Source organism: Panthera tigris, chromosome D1, assembly GCF_018350195.1.
Source record: "Panthera tigris isolate Pti1 chromosome D1, P.tigris_Pti1_mat1.1, whole genome shotgun sequence".
NCBI lineage: Eukaryota > Metazoa > Chordata > Mammalia > Carnivora > Felidae > Panthera > Panthera tigris.
In genome coordinates, this window is record NC_056669.1 from 73,928,462 (window position 1) to 73,950,562 (window position 22,101).

The window sequence follows — 22,101 nt, forward strand, 5'->3', positions numbered from 1 at the left end:
GTCTAAATACTGAAAAAATATATCCCAGAAAACAACTTTTGTAGGGGTGGGGCGGGAGGAAGCACAAAAGTGACAGCAAAGGAAATAATGTTCCAAACCTGTTTTATTACGTGGAACACCACACTACCCTTAAATCAATTTCACTGAAGATATTTTGAGATGGGTGAGAGGCAGTCAACAGGATTTTCTGCCAGTGTGACAATTCTATGTAGATCGTTAGAGTGTTACTCCTGGTGATGAAGACCTCTTTCAGAGGATTCAGCTTCAAAGTTAAATGCTTGCACTTTCGAAATGTGAAACTCAATTCAAAATGAGTCAGTCTTAAGGGACTAGGTCAAATGGTTGTCCCATTAAGGGAGGTAACAACAGTAATGTATACCACCCAAACTTGGAGAATAAAGAAAGCTTTATGGATAAAAAGGAATACACCAAAACAACTTTTGGAACTGTTCTTCAAGCTTATGTCCCACTGTCCCCAGCCCTCCATATTTAGAATTAAGGACAAAAGCTCTCTAGCGTCATCATATCTCATTTTCTGTTGCTGCCTTTTCTTGAGACTTGGCTTCTCTCCAGCCAGAACCTAGGTCAGCCTGATTGGAATTGCCTGGGTTTGAGGCTTAAGAGATCTCAAGTGTAAAAATAGGACTTGGAAAAAAGTGAGCATGAAGAAAGTTCCACAGCCTGGTAAAGCACCAGTAGCAGGGAACGTCCTTTTCTACCTGGGAAAAAAATCTCTTCACAGTGCATAGTTTGAAATAAAAGTGCAATATGGGCAAAAAGAGAAGGTGGTGCTCTCAATATACGTGAATTTAGTTTTTGGCTTTTGGCATTAATTGCTAAAGAATTTAAGATAAAATGCAGTCGTTAACATCAAGAGGTACAGGGGCACCTTTTTCCAAAATATCTTTCTAGAGAGGGAGGAGGGGAGTCTCACATGTCACTTCCTTATTTTTTAAACTATTACTCTTCCAAATCTAATGTTTGAATAAAATAAGCATTTTTCTTCAGTATAAAAATGACTTTTCTTAGATAAAAATCAATTAGCACAGTGACCTTGTCTATTTTACGCTAAAGCCAACGTAACAGTAAATTTGAAAGGAAAACCTGGAAACAGATTATTTTTAAACTAAATGGCATAACTTGCATTTTAACTGGAAAAAAAAATTTGTTAATTGCCTTACCACCTAAATTAGTGAATAAGAATGCTCGGCATCCAATCCATGAATAATGTAAAATACGATATAATTTATTCTACTTTTTACTTCAAAGTCACAGAGATGACATCCATACGATAATTATAGAGCCTACTCTACATTTTCAAGTTCTCAATCCAAACATATACATTAGGACAGGTCACTTTATTGCTGGCAACATTCATGGAAGGGCCAGATTCCTCATTAAAAGACAAAGTTTGATTGGGAGCTGGGCAGTGCTCTACTCACACATCAGCAGAACATGAAGAGGCAATCCTTTTTTTTTTTTTTTCCCTTTTCAAAATAGCAAAGGAACAATGTAAGATTGGCTGACAGGTGAGCGGCCCCCGTTAGAGTGCATAGCTCATCAGGATCAAGGCGGGCACCTGTGAACAGTTAACTTCATAAGCACGCTCACTGGGCATTCTATCATCTGCATTAGATTTAACCCTGGAAAGTATTTGAAAATACTTTATGCTCCAATGACAGCCTGCAAATAACAGTATGCATTCCTTCTCCTTGAGTACCCAAGTAGAAATTAAAATCATAAAGGGGCTTCTTCATTCTGAAGGCAGGACCTCCTGGCAGCAGAGTGTCTCCAGAATTTCACAAAAATAATAAAAGCAGCAGCTAACGCTTCTTCAGCTTCTTAGCCTTTCGACGCTTCATTTCTTCTTCTTCACGTCTCATTTCCTCTAAGTCCTCCTGCATACCTAGTCTTAAACTGTCACAAAAAAAAAAAAAGGAAAAAAAGTACATGTCAATATACATGACATTACCACCCTCTTTAAAAATTAAGAATGAAATTTCAACTGGGAGCTCATATGGAATGTGCTGAGGCATTAAAAACGCCTCAAGGCTTTACCACTGAAAACAAACTAGCAGGAATATTTTTTTACTAGGAGCCTCGGCCACTGATTCAACTTCTAGTAGAAAAAAGACCTCACACTGTTAAAAACTGAGAACAAACTGAGGGTTGATGGGGGGTGGGAGGGAGGGGAGGGTGGGTGATGGGTATTGAGGAGGGCACCTTTTGGGATGAGCACTGGGTGTTGTATGGAAACCAATTTGACAATAAATTTCATATATTAAAAAAAAAAAAAAGAAAGAAAGAAAAAAGACCTCACATAAAACCTCAACATAAAATAAGTAATAAATAAGTAAATAATAAAGTAAATAAGTAATAAAATATAAATTGTTTATCACAATGGCTTTTAGAAATAAAAGAAAATTTATTCAATAAATAACATTCTATTCTTATCCCTTCGCATCACTTTAGTTGGATATTTTATGTAGTTACATGAAGGGAAGGCAAGAGGGAAGAGGTTTAATATGCTGGGTTGAGACTGAAGGGAATTATCTTACCAAGTTAAGACTATAAACAAAGCAATCTCTTGTTACCCTACCCTAAGAACTTATCATGAATTTTATTATCAGGTAGCCAAATAGGAATTAGACAGAAAGAATTTCATATTCCTCATCAGGTCCCTATGGCCAGCAGTGGTACAGGTCAGCAAGACTGAGATGTGTTTGATGTAGAAAGGGAATTAAAGATGGGGAAAGAAAAACAAGGAACTTGTTACAATGGGATCAGAGGAGGCCTCCAGCACTGACTGTGTGCCTATATAGGTGAGGCACCGCACTAAGCAACTTGTATACTTAATGTGATACCTCAATGGGTAAAAAGAGTAAATTCTCATTTTACCCATGAGAAGACAGATTGAAAAAAAAAAAATTTTTAAGTTTGTTTATTTTTGAGACAGAGAGAGCAGGGGAGGGAGAGGCAGAGAAAGAGGAGAGAGAGAATCCCAGGCAGGCTCCACAATGCCAGCACAGAGCTTCACGCAGGCCTTGAACCCATGAACCGTGAGACTATGACCTGAGTCGAAATCAAGAGTCGGATATTTAACTGACTGAGACACCCAGGTGCCCCAAGAAGACAGATTTAGAAAGGCTAAGGAATTTGTCTAAAGTCCCACAGCAAGTAACCCGGATGGGAATTCAGAAGCGAGGGGCCCCAAACCTCTGCTCCCAATGGTGTAACTGAAGCAGCAAACAGAAAGGAACGATTAGGACATTTCTACACAAATGTGTTAAGTTTTGTGCTTACCTCTTTGCTTCTTCCTTCTGCTGCTCTTTCCAACTACTCTCCATGTAACGTAAGGCATAATCACTTTCATCTTTGTATCTGATAAGAGGAAATCAATGTTGTTAGGGAAAACACCCAAATTCCCAAATATTTAGGAACTGCATCCTCCTGTTTTAAAAATCAGTATCTTTATAACTGATAAAAAACACAGTTAGGATTACTCTTCTTTCTTTGGCAAGGAGTGACAGAGGCAGAGGACGGGTAGCAGTGGGTTTCTGAAGTCAAGGCAAATTAAATGAGCCCTCACTACTCCCTGAAGGCAATTATTCCTGAATCTAATGTCAATGAAGGTACTCAATCCAACAATGCTTACTCACCTCACTCGCCTCTAGTTACAGAATAGTTTATATTAAAATCCTGAAAGCACACTATATATGGAAATCATTTTGTACATATTAATCTCATTTGAGCTTTGTGAGAAAGGACTTTAGAACACAGACTGAAGCGGGGCGCCTGGGTGGCTCAGTCGGTTAAGCGTCCGACTTCGGCTCAGGTCACGATCTCACGGTATGTGAGTTCGAGCCCCGCGTCGGGCTCTGTGCTGACTGCTCAGAGCCTGGAGCCTGTTTCAGATTCTGTGTCTCCCTCTCTCTCTGACCCTCCCCCGTTCATGCTCTGTCTCTCTCTGTCTCAAAAATAAATAAACGTTAAAAAAAAGAAAAAATTAAAAAAAAAAAAAAAGAACACAGACTGAAGCAGGCAGATTAATGGTTTGACCAAGAACATAAAACTAGCCAATGACATTACTAATATTAGGTTTTTATTAAAAAAAATTTTTTTAAATGTTTATTTACTTTTGAGACAGACAGTGAGTGGGGGAAGGGCAAAGACAGAGGGAGACACAGAATCTGAAGGAGGCTCCAGGCTTTAAGCTGTCAGCACAGAGCCCGATGCGGAGCTTGAACTCACAGACTGGGAGATCATGACCTGAGCCAAAGTCAGACACTTAACCAACTGAGCCACCCAGGTGCCCCATTAATATTAGATTTTTAAATCTGATTTTTATTCCAATTCTTTTTACTACTCTTTTTACCAAATTTTTTTTTTTTTTTAAAACACTTTTTCTCAGGATTGCCTTCTAATTTCTCATATCCATGGCTTTAAAGGAGAGGGCAACTGTCAACCGATATGCACTATGTCCCTTCTGTTTTACATATAAAACATATGTCCCTTCTGTTTTATCTCATTTAATCCTTCCAGATGTCATTCTGAAAATAATTTACTCAAGTTTATCCAGCTAGGAAGTGGTAGAACTTCTATTCAAACCCTGATCTTTCATCTATACTAGTGTTCTCAAACTTTAATGTGCATTTGAATTACCTGGGAACCGTATAAAGCTGATTTAGATTTGGTAGCTCTGAAGTGGGGCCTGAGAGCCTGCATTTCTTAACGCTGTTGTCAGGTGATGTCAGTGACGTTGGTCCCATACTGACTGCTGTCCAGGGACCACACTTTTGAGCAGTAAAGCTTTTTACATCAAAGAAAAGCAGATGTCAGATCAGACCAGCTTTCAACACAGGTCTGTGATGTCAGATCAGACTAGCTTTCAACATGGGTCTGTGGATGGCTTTCTGAGTTCAAAGCCAATCTAGTTCTATTCCAGTAAGCTGCTTCACTCTCATTAAATATACATCTTACAAGGGCAACAGTTTAAAAAGGTATATTTTGGCATGCAACCACACAAAAAATTCTGAGTTAACCGTTAGGTGGTGCCAAAAGAGTAAATCTTAAACAATCATACAATGGTTCCTAATGAAGAATTTTATTCAATGCCTCTGCTATTAATGTTTGCTTTTTCCCCATAGCACGAGTCATTCAAAATGAGTATATCATTTATCTAAACCATCTATAGCCTTACTTTTTTCGGTCATAGCCAAAGATTTCTCGAATGTGCTTGGATATTTCTTCCTGAGGTTCTCCTTCATCTTCGATAAAATCTTCCATTTCAGAGTCATATTCATCATCATCTTCCTCCTCTTCATATTCTCGTTGCCTTTTGTAACCACTAGGGAAGGGAAGCCTTTGAGGACCTAAGAATAGAAAAGTCATTATTTATAGGAGCATGAACACTGAAAATAGTCCCAACAAAGTTTTACATAAACTGAGATTTTAAGAATTCATTAAGACAATATCCTCAAAAACCAGAGCCAGCAAACTGACCCATAGCATGGACTCATTACGAAATCATCCCTGCTGCTTCATGTTGTCTACAAGGAGTAGAATTTCTGTTTATCCCAGGGCTTACCAGAAGCATCTGTCACATCTTGTAGCCTAACAGCTGCCTTCCTTCTGGATTTAAAAGACTGATAAAATTAAAAAGAAAATTACAAATAGCTTACAGGATCTCTAACTTTTAATTCTGCCATGAAAAAGACACCAAAAGTAACAACCTACCGTCTATTATCACAATTTCATTCCTTTTTTTTTTTTTAGAAGTCCAACAAAGTATGAAAGATTCCCAGAATTATGGATAATTATTGAAATGAGTAAGTCTGACTTTAAAAGAAAATCACTACATTATCATTATTTTGTCATTTTGCCAAAAGACTGAATAAAACTTTGCAAAAGACAGGCAATGATCAATAGAACAGCATCTGGGAACAACTGCTTTCTAGTCCTTGATTACAGACACTCCTTTTATTGATCTACAGTTGTTTTTAATACGCATGGCTTGTCTCCTTAGCTCGGCTCAACTTCTGCACTGTTGACATTTTGGGCCAGATAATTCTTTGTGAGCAGACTCTCCTGTGTCCATAGTATAATAGCAGCATCCCTGGCCTCTATCTACTAGATACCAGTAGCATCCCCTGGGCCCAGTGGTGTCAGTCAAAAATGTCTCCAGACACTGCCAAATGTTCACTGGGCATCAAAATCATCCTTGGTTGAGAACCAATGTTCTAGCTGAACTAAGAAGTTAAAGCATGGAATCTTACCTAAGTAAGTAGATTCATAAAGGACCAGTAGCTAGGGCTTTGATGTGCTGCCCACTACAAGGAGCAGAAACACAAGGGCAGTTCCTGGTACATTGTGGATACTTAAAAAGTATCTGATGTTTTTTTTTTTAATTTTTTTTTTTCAACGTTTTTTATTTATTTTTGGGACAGAGAGAGACAGAGCATAACGGGGGAGGGGCAGAGAGAGAGGGAGACACAGAATCGGAAACAGGCTCCAGGCTCCGAGCCATCAGCCCAGAGCCTGACGCGGGGCTCGAACTCACAGACCGCGAGATCGTGACCTGGCTGAAGTCGGACGCTTAACCGACTGCACCACCCAGGCGCCCAAAAAAAAAAAAAAAAAAAAAAAAAAAAGTATCTGATGAATAAATAATGCACCAAAGACTTCAAGCTTACAAATATACTCCAACTTTTGAAGAAAGGTCTCTCTAGTTCTCATGAAAAGGTAAAGATGAATTAATTCATTGAACCATATAAGGCATATTCACTCATCCTGTCTCACAAATCACATAGCCAAGTTTCATGCACTTGGAGACGTTACAGGGGTGAACACAGAGGGTCCTAGATAACTCTCTTTCTAAAGCCTTTTCCAAGTTATGATCACTAAAGGGACTCTCAGGCATAAAGAGAGACAGAGCATCAGGATTCTATCAATACAGGAGTACATTAAAGGGCACATGGAAGGGTTCACAGGGTCTCGGTTTATGTAAAACAAAGTACTCTTTCCAATTTCCTAGTAACAAGTCAATATCCTTAGGGTGAAGGACAGTTTTACCTTGGGCAGATCTGTAGCCAGATAAGGAAGGCTTCATTCCATTCATCTGTCCATTGCTGGATCGGCTAATTATATTCTTGGAAGAAATGGTTTCTGAGACAACGGTACACTTGGGTTTTAGGGGGAGACTGGAGCTACTAACTGTTCGCCCAGGTCCCAAGCTGCTCACTGGTCTTCCAGGGCCTGAACTACTGACCGTCCGTCCGGCTGGAACTGAGCCACCGACTGGCCGCCCAGGGCCACCGACTGGCCGCCCAGGGCCATTGACTGGCCGCCCAGGGCCACTGACTGGCCGCCCAGGGCCACTGACTGGCCGCCCAGGGGGGCCAGAGCCACTCACTGGTCGTCGGAGGTCATGCGGACTGCTCACAGGCCGCCCAGGGCCACCAGAGCTGCCCAAAGACTTCCTAGAATCACCTGAGCCAGTGGTGGGTCGTCCAGGTCCACTTGAGCTATTTGCAGGATGCCCAGGGCCACTTGTACCACTGAGTGTCCGTCCAGAGAGGTTTAAGTCACTGGCTGGCCTCTTGGTCCCACTGACTGATCGCTCAGGTCCTGAGCTGGGGCTGCCATTCTGGCGCCTGGGCATGGGGCCAGAACTAACTGTGGGCCGAGCAGTCCCTGTGCTGGGCCGCCCGGGAGCTGAGCTGGAGCTGCTGCCTGGCTGCCTGACGACACCTGGACTCTTGGCTTTATTGTGTGGGGTAACCACAGGCCCAGGCCTGGAATGGCTAGGATGGGGAGGAGATTTTTTGGCTTTGTGCTCAGTAGCAGATTTCTGAGGCCCTTTAGCAGAAGTCTTTGGGACACTTGGTGAATAGGTGCTGGAGTGGGGCTTTCCAGCCCCATTGAAAACAGGTCTGTCATGGCCCTCTCGAAGTAAGGGCTGGGAGCAATTGCCAGATCCTGCTTTGGTCCTCTCTCCTGGCATGGATTTGGATGAAGACACACTTAAGTGTTTTTCATTGGCTGTACTGGGTCTGGATTTCTTCTCAGCATGAGGGAGCGGTGTACCCCTGGAGGAAGGGTGCTTGCTAAGTTTTGTGCCCACACTTTCTTTCTGAGAAGGTGCCTTTTTGGCCGGAGGTAGTCTTGCATCTGTCTCAGCTCTCTTTTTCCTCTGTTTCCGTTCAAGGAATTCTCGCTCCCTAAGTTCTTCTGCAGTCATAGGCCGCTCTTCTGTTTTCTTCACTACCTTGATCTCCACTGGTTCATACTGCTTTTTCTCGGCCAGCCTGAGTAGATCGGTGAAGTTCATGAGTGGCGGGGCACTTTTAAGGGGGACCTTTGGTTTGCTTTCAACTTTGGGAGGTTCTTGCTCCTCCTCATACTCCTGCTCTGACTCTGCTTGATTGTACTCTAAGAATTCATCTTCTTCTTCCATCCCATACTCTTGTTCTGTTCCCTGGCTAGTGTGGCTTTCCATCACCTGCCTCTTCTTTGACTTTTCCTCAACGGGAATCCCGTTGTAACCATGGAAATTATCCTTTGTCCTCTTGGCCATAGCTCTTGCCTTCTTATCATGTTTTAGCTCAATTCGCTTTTTCACTAGTTCTTCTTTTCTCCTTTTCTCCTCTAAAGCTAAAATGGAGAAAACAAGAACAAAGTATTTCAAGGTCTGGAGGTCTCAAGTATGTTCATCCGAAATCAGTAGGTGGCCAAAACACAGGCAACATTCAAGTTACAGTTTGAAGACATCTAGGAATCAAAGGAGGAAGTCCTTTGAACAAGTATCAGTTGAGTCATCTTTACATAATGAGTGGGTTACATATGGGGTTTTCAATATGACAAAGCAAGCGAGAGACTGGGGTTTTAGCTTTAAATATAGAAAATAATTCATACCAAATAAAGATACCAAGTTAAGGAAACAGTAGGAACCACTTCACCGTCATTATTAACTGTGAATAAATGAATACTTAAATGTATTAAATCAGTTTCCTTGTCATTTGCATGAGGTAAAACTACTGTTTAAGTTTGCTGGTCTTCAAAAATTGTCCCTATTTTTAACCTTTAAGATAGCATTCTTGATAATTAAAAAAATTAAAATACAAAATATGTAGAAGCAGATTCAGAATGAAGGTCAAAGAATGGAGTTCTTATTGGGACCTAGTGTGGCCAATTGCAAGATATGGCCGCTATCCCCAAAAGCACTAAGAAGAAATAAAAGATAACATCCATACAAATGATCGGCATGAGAACACATGTAATATGCTCCAAATACAGCGGACTCAGACACACAAATCCCTTAGCCTATTATGTTACTACAAGCATCCGCTAGTTAAGTACAAGCTAGTTGTGAAGGTAGAAGACTTTAAAATTGACAATAAAGCTATAGATATGTACCTTTTTGCCTGAGCTCCTCTTCTTTTCGTCTGAGAAAAGCCTGAACAGCTGCAGATTGGACACCCTTGACTTTTGGGTCTTTTTTGGGAGGCCCCACTGCCAAACTATACCTTTTCTAAAAATAAAAAAAGTAAAAGTTAAAAGCAATTCAACTTTAAAAATGTATTTGCTATTAGGTGTAAGGCATTGTACCAAGCAATAGAGAGGTTTACATACTGACTGAAAAACGGATTCTGAATAAGAGATCATATAACTAACATGGAAGCTTAGCTATAAAATTTTGGTCTAAATAGGATTATGCATGACTGTTTTTAGGTACAGAATTTCTTTGTAACATCCTAAATAATGTACACGTGAAGAATTCAGAGAAATGCTATTTTTATGTTATTTTCCCAAATAGGTACTTGGACTGGGGGACTTTTAAAAAGAAATCATCACTTAGAATGGACTGTTTACAAATTCTGAATAAAAAAAAAAAATCGAACTTTAGAACTAAGCATTTCAAAGTGTAACTTTTCAAACAAACAGAAAAAACTACTCATAAAATGTTTTCTCTCCTGAATACCTTATTCCAGACTATTTTCTAGTAAGACTCACAGCTACACAGGTTATTTTGCTTACAGTATAAAACACTGAGATTTTACTTTGACCATAAGCAAAGCTGGTGGCAAACCAAAGCTAAAAAGCATTTCAAGGAAATCTAAGCAGCAAGAAGTGCCCAATTCCCTGTACTTTTAACCACAGCTCTTATGTTCATTAAATATTAATTTGTTACATAAACTGTTTTAGAAAGGTTTCCATATCAACCAAAAAATACTAATATTATCCTGGCGCAGATGATATTTCTCTGGGTTTTGATTTTTATGTAACTACACTGGGAAATGACTAAAACCGTAGTAATGTTAATTTGAACTACAACAGGAAAAACATTTCCATTGTATAAGTATCTATCATAAGAGAAGTATGATAAACAGAATAACTCAGACCAGGATGATTCATCTCAAGGACTATTGCACATTAAATATATGGATAGAATATGTTTTCACTCTTATGTTGATCCTGAGAAACTTAACAGAAGGCCATGGGGGAGGGGAAGGAAAAAAAAAACAAGGTTAGGGAGGGAGGGAGCCAAAACATAAGAGACTCCTAAAAACTGAGAACAAACTGAGGGTTGATGGGGGGTGGGAGGGAGGGGTGGGTGGGTGATGGGTATTGAGGGCACCTGTTGAGATGAGCACTGGGTGTTGTATGGAAACCAATTTGACAATAAATTTCATCTAAAAAAAATTAAATAAATAAATCTATGGATAGCAAATAAGTTTTTAAATGCTCTCCCTCTTTTGTTAGGCTGATGACATTCTTATCCACTACACCTGTTATTGTGCTAGTTAAAAAGGAAACACTAACCCCCCTGAGCACAAATCCAGCTACTTAAAAACCAAAAAAAAACAGACTCCCCAAATGTGCATGAAATTCTTGGGAGGAAAGCCAAAGGATCCATGCTTACTATGTGGCTAGCCAAATACAAGACATCCGAAATAGACTGGAAGTTCCAGCTAAGTTAGTTCACCAGTGAAGCATGCCCTAATCCAGCATGAAAATCCTGCACGATAGCAGTGCTGTGACCTGACACATCCCTGACAGAAATCCCAAAAGAGAGCACCCAGATTCCTCTCCCAGTCAGCTTGGTTGAATCACCATAAAACCCAGTAATAAGTCCCTATCTTTATAAATTTAGTTGTAGATGCTTTCCATTGTGGATTGGAGCCCAATATTTAAAGAAGAAAAGGAGAGGGAGGGCACACTGAGGAGAAAGAGAATACTGCTTTACCTAACTGCCTATATATAAATTGTCCTCATTTACAAGAACCTCAAACATAAGCTTTATCTACAAAAAGTTTATATTTTCTTAATGGAAGAGCCACCATGAATAGGACTCAAGTTGCATAAGATATACACAGACTCATAAGCAGAGACATATACTCACTTCACCCTATCCAGTTAGTGAGATTTGTAAGAGGAAAGATGGATTTTTTTTTTTTTTTTTTTTTTTTTGCCAAGACTTAAGATTTTCCTGTCCCCGCCAACAACCTAGTCCATATGTTCACCTGCCAAATCAAAGCTTACACAAAGCACCCCCCCAACCCCGCCCAGCCTCAAATGCCAATATACATATTAGTGTTACCTTGAACAGCACTGGTTCATTATCTACATATTACAGCAACAAGCACTTCCTAATTTGACTTCAGGATAGACATATTTCTTCCTAACCTGAGACTTCAAGGGATAGGTAATGGGATATGACTAGCTGAAAAGCTACTCACGACTGCATACAGGCACTAACAGCGTCAATGGAGTACAGTTTACTAAGCTTCAGTCATTTGCATAACACCTGCATGATTTTTGCCCTTTTAGTATACCATCTGCATTATTATTTACTAATTTTAAGAAAATATATAGACCTAACACTATGACTTACTATTATAGCTTTACTTCAAGCAATAATATCCATGAAATGATTGGCTTGAGGGCTAGTTACATTTCTGCAAATCATGTTAAAATATAACCATTAAACACACACACACACACACACACACAAACACAGCATTTTGGAAAATGCCAAAAAGGAACATAAAAATACAGGAAAGGCAGAACACAAAGAAGAAACAAGGGAGTGGGGTGTTCAGGCTCTCAGATTTACTCAGAAAATAACTGCAAAGATTACTTTTAGCTTTTTCTTTTCATATTAAATATAATTTTTTGTCAAACTGGTTTCCATACAACACCCAGTGCTCATCCCAACAGGTGCTCTCCTCAATGCCCATCACCCACTTTCCCCTCTCCCCCTCCCCCCATCAACCCTCAGCTTGTTCTCAGTATTTAAGACTCTCTTATGGTTTGCTTCCCTCCCTCTCTGTAACTTTTTTTTTCTCCCTTCCCCTCCCCTATGGTCTTCTGTTAAGTTTCTCAGGATCCACATATGAGTGAAAACATATGGTATCTGTCTTTCTCTGCCTGACTTATTTCACTTAGCATAATACTCTCCAGTCCCATCCACGTTGCTGCAAATGGCCAGATTTCATTCTTTCTCATTGCCAAGTAGTATTCCATTGTGTATATAAACCACAATTTCTTTATCCATTCATCAGTTGATGGACATTTAGGCTCTTTCCATAATTTGGCTGTTGTTGAAAGTGCTGCTATAAACGTTGGGGTACAAGTGGCCCTATGCATCGGCACTCCTGTATCCCTTGGGTAAATTCCTAGTGGGGCTATTGCTGGGTCATAGGGTAGTTCTATTTTTAATTCCTTGAGGAACCTCCACACTGTTTTCCAGAGCGGCTGCACCAGTTTGCATTCCCACCAACAGTGTAAGAGGGTTCCCGTTTCTCCACATCCTCTCCAGCATCTATAGTCCTGATTTGTTCACTTTAGCTTTTTTCAAAGCATCCACGTATTTTCAACCACTCACACTGCCAATTTTAAATTCAGCTTTTTTTGTTTTAGCACCTTTAATACTCAAGGGTATTTATCAAGCTGACTTTACTTTTACCCCAATAACTCTGCAGTACTTTTTGTTCTGTCCTATGATGTAGAAGGGATTCAATAAATCTATTAAAAGTCTCATTTCATGGGTCTGCTAGGAAACAAGAAGGGCAAGGTCCTAACTTGATGAGGCTTAATCTTATTCACTGACATGAGCTGAGTCATAATTAACAGTTTCTTACATCCGCTGTAGCTTGATGCACTCAAAAGCAGATACCAGGAAAATATTAATATATTCTCTTAGGTAAACTTTAGGTCAAAACCTAGAAATCTGGGGTTAGAAAAAAAAAGGGGGGGGGTCCTGTATCTCCATAGGAAATATTCTTCTTTCTTAACTGTTTTGAGATACAATTCACATACCATAAAATCCATCCTTTAAAAAAATTTTTTTTTTTAATTTTAGAGAGAGTGAGTGTACAGGGGAGAGGGGCAGAGGTGGTGGGTGGGTGGGAGGGAGGAAGTGAGGGAGGGAGGGGGAGGGAGGGAGAGAGAGAGAGGGAAAATATCTTAAGCAGGCTCTTCGCTCTGTCAGTCTGGAGCCCAATGGAGCTCAATCCCATGGGATCATGACCTGAGCTGAAACCAAGAGTCAGATGCTCAACTCACCAAATCACCCAGGCACGTAAAATCCACACATTTAATGTGTACAATTCATTGGTTTTTAGTACATTCAGAGTTGTACAACCATCACTACTATTGGATTGCAGAACATTTACATTATCCCAAAAAGAAATACCCTTCAGCAGTCATTCCCCATTCCCTCTCTCTCTCCCCTCTGCCCCTGGCAACCTACTTTCTGTTGCTGTGGATTTGCCAATTCTGGACATTTCATATAAATGAAATCATGTACCCAGTGTACCATTATACAATAATATTTATCACAATATAAGGGAACATTTACAGGCCATAGACAAATGGCTATATATGAGTGATTATACAAAATATTAAGATTTTTCAATTTTGAAAACACTTGTTAATTTTCACTTGACTCTATTATTAAGTTTGAAAATAGACCCCTTCAAAGGCCTAGAAAATATCCTTGAGAGAATGCTCTGTCAGTTAATTCCTTACATCACTGAACTGAGAAATTATAATTATTTCCCTGGCTTATGGAAAATTAAGAAACGATTAGTTTCTATGACCATTAAGTGTTTCAGTTTCAGCAAAGGTATCATTTTAACTCTTTTGGAGTAAAAATAGAATATACCTAGAACTTTAAAATGACAATTATGTAATACCTAAGTAAATTTAAATGGAGATAATGTAATTTTACTTTGATGTCAGTGTTGGCTTTTCTATTTTTTTTTTTTTTCTCAAACAAAAACTTTCAAAGAAACAAAATGAAATCCTACAATATGTGTGGCTGCCATGGTCAGTTTTACGTGCCGGCTCAGCTAGGCTATAGCACTCAGTTATTTAAATCAAACACTAATCTAGTGTGGCCGTGAAGGTATTTTGCAGGTGTGGCTAACATCTACAATCAGCTAACTTGAGGTAAAGCAGATTACCCTCCATAATGTGGATGGTACTCACCCAATCAGTTGAAGGCCTTAAGAGCAAAAACTGAGTTTTCTCAGAGAAGAAGGTATTGGCCCTACAAATTTCACACTTGCCAGCCCCCACAATGACATGAACCAATTTCCTAAAATAAATCCTACTGGTTCTGCTTCTCTGGGGAGCCCTGACTGATACAGTGGCCATTTGTATCTTGGTAGTTTCCCTTAGTACAATGTTCTCAAGATCCATGTTGTAACATGGATCACTACTTCATTTCTTTCTATGGCTGAATATTTCGCTGTGCTGATTTACCACATGTTATCTATTCACCAGTTGATGGGTATTTGTTTTTACTTCTTGGCTATTATGAATAATGCTGCCATGAACACTTGTGTACAAGTTTTTGTGTGTGTGAACATCATTTCTCTTGGGTACACGGCTATAGATCTTCTTAACCTTGAGCTAGCCAGACCTTTATAAAAGGGGTTGCAGTCACACTCTGTTCAGTTGAAAGATCTGAGATTTATTGTAACAGAATATTGTAACAGATAATCCCCTACGCCCAAAGGGGTAGCCCCGTAGAGAACAATGCTTTTTTAAAAACATAAAAATAAAAAGCCTCAGGCCGGGATTACATTATATTCTATTTAATAAAGCAGAAGAACTATTTGGCACTTTCTCCTGCATCAGATGGTCACATTTAGCTCTAGCAGCAGCACATTGAGATGCGCCCACCAATTCTGAATCTGATTCAAGGCACCAGGCTGCTTCATTGTTTGAGCTTCATGAAAAGCAGCTGGACAAGAGTTTCTTTTATCCTAAGTGTATCCATTTTATTATACTGCAAGCCAACTCAGTCATTCTGCTGGACCCCAATGAATGATCCACAGCAGTGAAGCTTATGCCATTTAAATACAGTACCAGAGATTTTGCCAAGATTTGTAATTCTGAAGCCAGCAGACCTAGAAAACATTAACTCACTTTAAGACATATGTGTTCCTTGCATTGGAATTATACTGTCATGGTCAGATTAGGAAAATGAGGAGTTTTCTGTTCTGGAAATATGTGTTAACCAAATATGTTACGTTGGGATCAATAGTCAATCCCTTCTTGAAAGTTGTTTTTTACTCAGGAGAGAACAACATATTGTTGTAATTGTAGAAAATATAAATTTCCTGATGGCTTTATACATATTAGAGACTTATTATTAGAGTTAGGAATATTCAAAGAATATATCTTTGAGTTTAATAATACTACACAATTTCACAAAACATCATAGGGAATAAATGCAGGCCTGGAAAATGAATGGTTTGCATTAGGCTTGCTTAGCTGGGTGGTTAAGAGAATGAAAATAAAACAGTCAAAAAGCACGCTATTCAGGATTGCTATAGGGTCAAATGTAAATTTACTATTATTGTGTTTATAAAAATATACCTGATTATAAAATGTAGTATCAGATAGGTACCTCAGAGTCCCTAGCCCAACCTCTATGTTAGAAGTGGCCCAAAAAGCACAAGTGTGTATTAACTGGTTGTCACTCACAATTTGTAACAGAGTGTGAATTAGAATCTAAGTCTCCTGACTCAGGTCCAAGAGTATTCCCACTACATGTCTCACTTCTACGTTAATCCCAACACTTTCATCCAGCTCTAACCTCAATTTTTATGTTTACTTTGAGAGAGCGAGCGAGTAGGGGGATGGGGGGGGAGGGGGTGCAGACAGAATCCCAGGCAGGCTCTGCACTGTCAGCCCAGAGACAGACACAGGGCCGAACGCATGAACTGTGAGATCATGGCCTGAGCCGAAACCAAGAGTCAAACGCTTAACTGACTGAGCCACCCAGGTGCCCCTCTAACCTCAATCTTAAACACCCTTCCCAAATTTCCATCTGCCTCTTGGATGGTGCCATGACCTCCAATAGGTCCACCACTTAACTTTCTATCTTATCCACCCTCACCCTCAGACTATTTCTGTCAACCATACTGGCACTCTCCCACCACAGGCTGTAAGTCTCTCTCTACCCACCAATTTCCAAATGCTGTTGGTTTGCCCTTTAAATTTCTCTCCCATCAGACTTTACTGTACATTGACAAGTGCCATAAAAGCCAACAGTTATTGCCTAAGGCTATATTATATTGGGCTGGAGTTGAGGGTAGGAAGCTGGATGGGTTCAGGCTTTATTAAATGAACAACCGTCCTCATATCCAATACACTCTTCACTTAGCACAGGGTCATGATTAAGAGCAAGAACTCTGGAGCCAGTTAGCCTGTATAAAATTCTCTGCTCTACCGTTACTAGCCCTGTCACTTTTTGGCTGAATGACTTCAGACAAGTTTCCTCATCTCTCTAGGCCTCAGTTTCCTTATCCATGAAACAACCTTCCCTATATGGTCATCACAGTGATTGAATTAATCAATGTACATAAAGTGGTTAGAACAGTGCCTGGCACCAAGTAAGCATTATAAACGGCAGTTGTTGTTATCATTATCATTCAGAAAGAGATTCTCTTAGGTAGTGACGGGAAGAAAAATAACAATCTCTGTGGTGGTAGAGTTTCTAAAAGATCCTCTCCTTCCAACACTGGTTAAATAGTACTACCCCCCCCCCCCCCCCCGCCCCCAGGCTAGCAATTCAGAGCTACTTCAGGCCCTGGCAAACTCCTCTTCAGATCCAAGCATGGGAGCAATCCAGTTATAGCCAATAAATCAAAAGTTGCAAAGTGATTGCAGAAACGTTTTTGTTGCCCCATACTGTTCTTTCAAAGGAAATATAACTACTGTAGCACACAGTAGGCTTCTCTTGAATGCAGAGCTTGACACCTACTATTTTATATCTAGACTACTTCAAGAGCTTCCATTATTATCATTTTATATCCAGGCTACTTTAAGAACTTACATTATCTACCTGGCCCTCAGGACATCTGAACTCGCCACCCCAGTTAGAGTCCCTGAGCTCCTTTTCCAGTACCGACATTCTTATCCTCAAGGGGCTATAGCCCCCAAATCCTCATGTGTTTAGTACCACATAAATGCTTCGTCTTTACTTTTTGATTTGAGGATCACACCAGAGCGACAGTATCTTCTCCGGGATGATTTTCACAGTATGACTGTGAGAAAGTCACATAAGTCATCAATTAGTTACTTACAACCTACAAGAACCAATATTCTAAGCTCTACCATTCTATCAAATCAAGATACTTGGTTTTCGCTAGAGGAACCAGGGAGAAAAATTTTAAGTACAAGTGCGAGGTTGCCAAAAATATCTTTTCTCCTTTAAATATAAACAGAGCTTGCGACGATAACTGGTTACATCACCTTGATCAGCTGTTTTTTAAATTCAGTTTTCCACTGGGAAATGATAGCATGCCTAATATTGCTAGGCATGATGCAATCCTTCGTTTTAATAAAACATTATAAAAATAACTATTTCTCCTGAAAAGAAACAACAGAAAAGAGTTTCCATTACAGAAATGTTCATTGCTTCTCAAACCAGACACAATAGATACCTCTTAAAACTGAAGCCCTGGAGGGGCACCTGGGGTCAGCTGGTTAAGTGTCAACTCCTGATGTTGGGTCAGGTCACGATCTCACAGTTTTGAGATGAGCCCTGCGTCGGGCTCTGCACTGCGAGTGCAGAGCCTGCTTGGGATTCTCTCTCTCTCTCTCTCTCTGTTTTCTCTCTCTCTCAAAAATAAATAAACTTAAAAAACAAAAATTCAAAGTGGCTGTCCAGGTGTTTTATATTTTAGCCTTCCTTGGAGTTAATCAGTGCTAGTCACCATAGCTCCTTTCTGTAGCAAAGTCTGACATAGGAACAATGAAGACTGAAATCTCAACATCAGCTCTGATAAGATGGAAATGGAAGGTGGGGAAGAAGATGGCTAAAAGGAAAATATGAACCAAGCACCAGAGTGGGATGCAAAACCTCTGTGGTTCTCAGACCATCATTCAGTCAATACAGCTTATGTCAAACATGGGGTGCATGTGTATGACTGAATTGTTGTTTCTTGACTTGGATGATGGTTTACAAGGATACCTGCTTTGCCACAGTTTATTACACTGTACAATATATATTTCACAATTGATGGTGTGCTCTCAGAGGCTTTATTTACTTTGAGCTGATAAAGCAAAGTAACAGAATAATTAGATAAACCCAGTGAAAGCAAGATCATGGATTAAATTTAACTGTCTTGCTCTGTTTCTCAATAGTTTCTTTTGTGACACATTCATCTGATGTAAAAAGAAAAGGATTATAATGCTAACTAAATCAAACTTCTAGGCTTTCTAGCTTTTTGTGGGGGTTGAGGGTGGGGAGGGGAAAGTATGCTTTCATAAAATATATGCCTATATTCATTTATTAAATTTTAAATGATCTCACCAATTCACCTTTTTTTCTGCTTCCAATCTTTGTTATTTAATAGATTTGTTGATAATGTACATATTCTAAAACATACACAGATTTTGAAATTTTCTGCTCTAGTAATATCTGGTTTTTAGAATAACTTGGTTCTGATTCTCCCTCAGAATATTACTGGGTATCAAAGCTAGTATTACCTATTTTTGACCTCCACTGAAATTCAGGAAGATCTAGAATAAAATATGGACCTAATTATGCAAAGATGAATGGTTATGGGATCCAATATTGACCTCCCTATGAAATTTACATAATTTGCAGAAAATAAATTTGGTTGTTCAAGGTTTCAGTGGTTTAAGCCCGTAAGTTCAACATACAGATCTTCGGGCTCATGGCTTAGGGGGAATGATTATTCAGCGTACTTGGGATGAAAGATGAATATATGGGAATTTAATAAATATTAAACTGACAGATATCAGTTTCATTTACCAATTATTTTACTATCTTCAAATCAATATTTTCAAAGGGTAAAAGAATGGGCCAGACTCAGAAGACAAGAAAAGTGTAGAAGTAGGAAAAACAAAACACAACACTGCAAATACACAAAAATCTAAGAAATGCAGAACGCATAGTGAGAGCTCAATAAATTCCAGTTGAACTGACTTTGACAGAGAGCTGTTCGAGGTCTATACCTCACTGCTCAAACCGCAAGTATCACAATGCAATTTGTCGGTTTACAGCTGTGCTGTGGGTACCATCTGAGGATCCAGAAATGATTAGTTTATGCAAAACAGCTACACCCCGCAGACTAGGCACTCTCCACCACTTCAGCGTGTAGATTTTAAAAGTCTTAACATCGCTCTGCGAATACGGGCGAATTCGCAAAATTACTGAGCAAATGGGACATAGATTTCAAACAAAGGCAAACCTGGAAGGCCACAAGTAAGCGGAAGTTGAATAACCTACCCATTCTGTTGGCCAAGGATTTCGTGGAATCTGCTCAACTTCTCTTCCCAATACATAAGGTATTATTAAATCTTTGGGAGGTTTTAATTTAGTCATCTCATCAGAGAACTTGTTCGAGAAATCACACAATGTTTGACCCCATCTTAGGCGGGAACTCACCCAAAAGGCTATCAGACCACATCCCGAAAACCCCTGAAACTCCCCAACGTACACGCTTTCTTTCCATCCTTTGGGCTGAAGTTTATGCCAAAGCCAGAAATTACTAGCGCTGGATTCCACCATGTACCAGGCACGGTTTCACTCACCAGCCTTCACACAACTCTAAAACACCCGCACTGCAAAGTCCACGTTGCAGGGGTGACTAAGCCGGAGAAACCTACTCGCCGGAAGGCTGCCACTTCGCACCTCAAGCCCCTTTTCACCCATTCCCCAAGAATGCACGCCCAAGAAAAGCAAGCAAGGCGTCCAGGTCTTCCCTCTCCCGGAGTCGATAGGCGGATGCCTTGAAGTTCCACGGGCCAGAAATTCCAAACTTGAAGATTAGGGTCTCCTACACTGGTGCCCGGCTGGTACTTACCGGCACGTTGTTGACACCTTGTCCTTTGGAAGCTATCAGGAGAATTTCCCTGAAATCCATGTTGACAGAGGCGGAGACACTGGGCCAGGCTCTCGGAAAGAAGTGAAAGTACGCCTTACCGAGGCGCCCAGCTACAGCCAAGTGAACTGCCTGGCCCACCCCTCTCCCACCCCTCCTCAGCACGACCACTTCCGGCGCCTTCCAATGCCGTCTGCCCGCCCCCTTTCCTCTTGCGGCCTATATTCTTTTAGGTCCGCCGCTCAGCTCTCGAGTCCCTGGCGTAACTTCCGCCTTTAGGCTCCAGACACGTAGAAACGTGGTACGTGGCTGCTGGCGTCGGCTCGAAGGGGCGGGACTAGGCCCTTCACGGACCAAGGAGACGCGGCCTAGTAAAGTGAGGGGTGTGGCCAAGGGAAAGATCCACTTCCCTGGAGGCCGGGGCTCGCGACCTGACCATCTTGGTGTTTCTTGTGACCTCTGAGTAGGGAAGGCGAGGGGGTGGGGGGTTACCTACCAGGCCTGGGTTCGCTGGGTGTCACGGGTGGGCTCTCAGGTCCGAAACGGCAGGGCCCCAGCAGCTGAACCGACGGATCTCGGGCAGGGGGTTTCAGTTACCGGTTTCTAGGCGCTCGCGAAATTGCGCAGGCGCACATGGCACCGACTAGTCCTCTCGTGTACACATTACTCATCACATCCTGGCACATGGTGTGTGCTCACCTGCGCAGATGCATGCATGTCGTTCGTGTATAGAGACACAGGCTTGGTGCTTTTGCCCCATCTAGATAATAAGCTCCATGTAGTGGATAAATGAAGGAACTCTTTACATACAGTCCCAGTCTGAACATACTTGCGCACTAACGAAACATACATGGCCCATATTCATATTAATTTGGAGTCCAGTCGTGGGTTCCTTTTAAGAGTATCTGGGGCCTGTAAAGTCTCATTCAGTAAAATAACGCTAATTAGACCTGGGGTGGGAACAGGCCACGACTGGCTGCCAGCTAACAGGGCAGATATTTTCAGTGTGATGGAAAGCCCGTTCCAAAACTGGATTGTGGTGATGATTGTAAGTTTACTGAAAGTCACTGTACACTCAGAACAGGTGAATTTTCCAATTATATATCAATACAGATGTTTAAAAATATTAGGCAAAGCTGGTCTTATTCTTTACAACTGAAGTTTTAATGCTGAGTTGTGGCCCTGACTACGTTTTTCCGTTTAAGGCTGCCCAAACAACAGACCAAGATGAAGTCTTCCTCTGATGACAGACCTGGAATTTTCAATTCCCGTATTCCCTCTGGGGAGCCCAGCATAGCATACAGCTCACCTATGCTATGCATTCCTTTCAAATACATGCCCACCTACTTTAAGTAGGTTAGGTAGAAGCTTGCGTGTAATGTACTGAAAAAAACTAGCAGCCCTCAGGGGCCTCAAGTGTAAAAAATTAAATAAGATTTTTGAACTTCCTTCAAGTGATTTTTCTCTGTTCAACAGGTAGAATCCTCTTGCAGTGTTTTCTGATTGTTCTTGGGATAAAGACCAAAATTTGAATCCTAACTGTGGCTTGTAAGGACTGCCATGATTTGCCCTAGCCCACTTCTGTAACATCATCAGCTGTACTTTTTCACTTCTTCGTATGTACCAGGCTCTCTTCCACTCCAGGTCCTTTTCCCCTTTCTCCCTCTGCCTAGTATGTTCCCTCTAAACTGCTGGGCCAGCTCTAACTCATCCTTCAGCATCATAAGCC

The 22,101-nt window shown here is 40.7% G+C and overlaps 1 protein-coding gene and 1 long non-coding RNA gene across 4 annotated transcripts; one reads left to right on the forward strand and one right to left on the reverse strand.

Moving 5' to 3' along the window:
* Window positions 1-31: 31 nt before the first annotated feature.
* SPTY2D1 (SPT2 chromatin protein domain containing 1) lies at window positions 32-20,998 on the reverse strand. Of its 3 annotated transcripts, none has more exons than XM_042957362.1 (7): window positions 20,869-20,998; window positions 20,355-20,443; window positions 9,415-9,529; window positions 7,072-8,652; window positions 5,201-5,372; window positions 3,304-3,381; window positions 32-1,917 (listed from the first exon to the last, which is right to left on the reverse strand). In XM_042957362.1, exons 2-7 carry the CDS (start codon window positions 20,412-20,414, stop codon window positions 1,824-1,826), a joined length of 2,100 nt encoding a protein of 699 aa, XP_042813296.1. In that variant the 5' UTR covers window positions 20,415-20,443; window positions 20,869-20,998; the 3' UTR covers window positions 32-1,823. The 3 variants fall into 3 exon arrangements, with proteins under 3 accessions (XP_042813296.1, XP_042813295.1, XP_007098503.2); XM_042957361.1 differs by lacking the exon at window positions 20,869-20,998 and adding an exon at window positions 17,773-17,889 and having other exon boundaries at window positions 20,355-20,437; XM_007098441.3 differs by lacking the exon at window positions 20,869-20,998 and having other exon boundaries at window positions 20,355-20,539.
* Window positions 20,707-21,820, forward strand: LOC122230950. Its single transcript, XR_006207993.1, has 2 exons — window positions 20,707-20,835; window positions 21,578-21,820. It is a non-coding gene; the product is annotated as an uncharacterized LOC122230950 (long non-coding RNA).
* Window positions 21,821-22,101: the final 281 nt, after the last annotated feature.